This window comes from Carlito syrichta, unplaced genomic scaffold (genome assembly GCF_000164805.1).
Source record: "Carlito syrichta isolate Samal-C Ts95f unplaced genomic scaffold, Tarsius_syrichta-2.0.1 Scaffold136058, whole genome shotgun sequence".
In the NCBI taxonomy this organism is placed as follows: domain Eukaryota; kingdom Metazoa; phylum Chordata; class Mammalia; order Primates; family Tarsiidae; genus Carlito; species Carlito syrichta.
In genome coordinates this window covers 33,212-36,386 of record NW_007080154.1, presented here as the reverse complement: position 1 = coordinate 36,386, position 3,175 = coordinate 33,212, and the positions used below count along the sequence as shown (strand labels likewise).

The 3,175-nt window shown below is 60.8% G+C and overlaps 1 protein-coding gene across 1 annotated transcript in view; it reads left to right on the top strand.

The window, feature by feature from the left end:
• The window catches only part of RGS14 (regulator of G protein signaling 14), a gene marked incomplete at its 5' end in the record, with an annotated part of 16,057 nt that overhangs the window by 1,600 nt on the left and 11,282 nt on the right, over positions 1 to 3,175 (top strand). Inside the window, 3 exons of the mRNA XM_021708391.1 lie at positions 317 to 426; positions 872 to 1,075; positions 3,096 to 3,169. Coding sequence (XP_021564066.1) covers positions 317 to 426; positions 872 to 1,075; positions 3,096 to 3,169 — 388 coding nt within the window. The remainder of the gene's footprint in view (positions 1 to 316; positions 427 to 871; positions 1,076 to 3,095; positions 3,170 to 3,175) is intronic.

Sequence of the window (3,175 nt, the reverse complement as noted above, 5' to 3'; positions counted from 1 at the left end):
CGGCACGGGGGGGGGCGGGAGCTCGGCCCGGCTTTCGGAGCGCCCCCTCCTCCTCCTCCCCCTCGGCCCACAGGCAGTCGAGTCTGTAAGTCTGCGAGTTTCCTGTGACCTCCACATTCTCGTGGGCGGTTGGGTTCCCAGGCCAGACCACAGACGTTCGTAGAGCTCCCGTGGTGGCGACGCTCCCAGGGACCCAAACCACGTGGGGGCCCTGCAGGAGGGCTCCGGACGCGGCCGCCGGGAGGGGAGAGGCTGCAGCCTAGGGATGGTGAGCCTTCCAGCAGGGGCTCGTTGCGTTCAGCTCCCTCTTCCCTAGAGCTGGGCGGGGCCGCGAACTCCGCCTTGCGCCGGGAGTCTCAGGGTTCGCTCAACTCCTCCGCCAGTCTGGACCTTGGCTTCCTTGCCTTTGCCGGCAGCAAATCTGAGGTGAGACGACTGCTGGAGGGAGGCAGGGGCTCTATGGGCTACGACCACCACTCAGGCCTCTGCATGGTCGCCGGCATCCCAGTCGCTGTCGCCACTGAGGTCTCCTGTCTTGCTTTGTGTGGACACCCTTCTGCTGCTTTCTTGCTCTCTGTCCTCACCACAGTGGTCCCCATGTTTGTCGTGGGTGCACATCCTCCGACGGCAGATGTGTGTGCACGTGCAGGCGCCAGGTGTACCAGCATGTGTGTGGGTGCCGCTGTGGGTGCACGTAGGCCTGGGTGTGTATACATGTGTTTGCAGGAGGATATATCTCTGCCTGTCTGCAGATGTGCCCTTGTGTGTGCCCGCGTGTTGGAGCCCCAGTGCACTTACCTGCCTGTGTGCACCTGTCTGCATGCCCTCGCATGTGTGCACATAACCTCCCCTCACTCCTGCCCCAAACCAGAGCCACCGGAAGAGCCTTGGGAGCTCTGAGGGCGACAGCGAAAGCCGGCCGGGGAAGTACTGCTGTGTGTACCTGCCCGATGGCACGGCCTCCCTGGCCCTGGCCCGACCCGGCCTCACCATCCGCGACATGCTGGCGGGGATCTGTGAGAAACGAGGCCTCTCTCTCCCTGACATCAAGGTCTACCTGGTGGGCAATGAGCAGGTGTGGAGCTGGCCTGGCCCCAACCCTAACCTCCTTCCTGATCCTCACTCCAAGTCTGTTCCTGCCTCTGCTGGTTCATGAGTCCACTCCACCTCCATCCCTAATCCCCTAGACTAACCCTAATTCCAACCCCAACCTCCATCATCACCCCCTTCCTAACTCCAGCCCCCACCACCACCCACCCCGTCCCCAAGCCCAACTCCAAACCAGCCCAGCTCAACCCAGCACCCAGTCCTCACTCTGACGCAGACGCCCACCCATCCCCCACCCCATGCCCATCCCAGTTCCCAGCTTCAGCCATCATCCTACTGGGGTGGTTTCGGGGAGAAGTTGGGGAGAACCACTGCTGGAGCTGGGATTCTTCCCCATGACTCCCGGAGTTCAGACTGCTGTCACCACAGACCCATCCCTGATGTGGCCACCGAGGGGACCTCACCTCCTCCGCCTCTAGGCCAGCCAGTTGATCTAACCAAGGGACTTCTCCCCTGCAGATGCTGACTAGCACTGAATTTTAAGAAAGAGCCTAGGAAAACACTGGCTTTAAACTACCCAGCGTGGGGGAAAGCAAGAGTCTGCACTTCGGGGACCCACAGGATTTCATTCACCTAGGAGACAAGTCCGAAGGCCCTGCTAGGGGGGTGGGCAGAGGGAACCAGACCTGGGGCTGTCCTCCAGACCCTCAGGCTGGATGTGATCAGGGAGAAGTGAAACGTCCAGATAGCATCTCTTGGGGGAAGTAGGCATTTCGGGCTGATGTCCGGAAGGCTTCATAGAAGAAGCAGCAGTTGATGAGGATGCAGAGGAGTTTGCCTGGCAGAGCTGTGGGGAGGACATTCCAGGCAGAGGGAACAGCTTAAGGGAAACCCTGGAGATGGGCACATTCAGGGCCTAGGGGCCTGGAGCTCAGGGATGCGAGGGCAGTATTGAGAGGTGCTCTGCCCACTCTCTCAGGCCGTCAGGGTGGCTGCCAGGGGCCCAGATGGGCTTTCATGCCCACTAAATATAACTCTGCCACCCACACTCCACCTGTCCCTGAGCACAGCATAGGCCTACTGCCTGGGAGAGCTGCCCCACCCCCGCTTCTCGGCTGGAGGAGGCAGCGGCACTTCCACGGGCAGGAATCACCACATTTGCAGTGTGTGCACCTACCGTGTGCCAGGCATGGTGCCAGATGCTTCACATCCTCTGGCCTCACAGCAGTTTTGGGGGGTGGGCCCCTTTTGCAGTGAGGAGACCAGAAGTGTTCTTAGTAGGAGGGAATGGAGAGAAGTGGCAGATGTCAAAAATGAGACAAGGTCTGGCGGGCTGACCACAGGTGGGTGGTGATGGAAGAAAGGCATGCAGCTGTCTGTCTGGTTTGGGTTCAGGTGCCTGAGCGGCATGGGGCAGCTGTCCAGGGGGCAGGTCCTGTCCTGGTCCACGGAGAATAGGCCAGAGATCTGGGACCCAGCCTGCCCCTGACCACACAGCCCATCGCCACCTCATGCGCACAGCTATGTTTCCGTACCTCCTGCCCTTTCCCAAGAATGACTTCCTGGCAACACCAGGTTCTGACTCCACCCTAGTCCCTTAAGAATTTGCTCCCTGGCCGAGTACAGTGGTTCCACCTGTCATCCCAGCACTTTGGGAGGCCGAGGCAAGAGGATCGCCTGAGCTCAGGGGTTCCAGACCAGCCTGGGCAACATGGCAAGACCTCATCTCTACAACAGATCAAAAAGTTAGCTGGGCGTGGTAGCGCGTGGCTGTAGTTCCAGCTACTTGGAAGGCTGAGGCGGAAGGATCGCCGGAGCCCAGCAGGTCGAGGCAGCGGTGGCTGTGAACTGTGCCACTGCACTTCAGCCTGGGCGACAGAGGGAGACTCCGACTCAAAATAATAGCAATAACTGTCTCCCTTGCAGCGCTCCCACCCGCCTGCCCTCCCCCTAGGGAGCCCAGGCTCACGAAGTGAAGGTGTTCGCTCAGACCCCAGGGGAGGGTTGGGCGTGGGAGGGACTCAGACCCTGCCTGGTGTCCGCAGAAGGCCCTGGTTCTGGATCAGGACTGCGCGGTGCTGGCGGACCAGGAAGTGCGGCTGGAGAACAGGATCACCTTCGAGTGAGT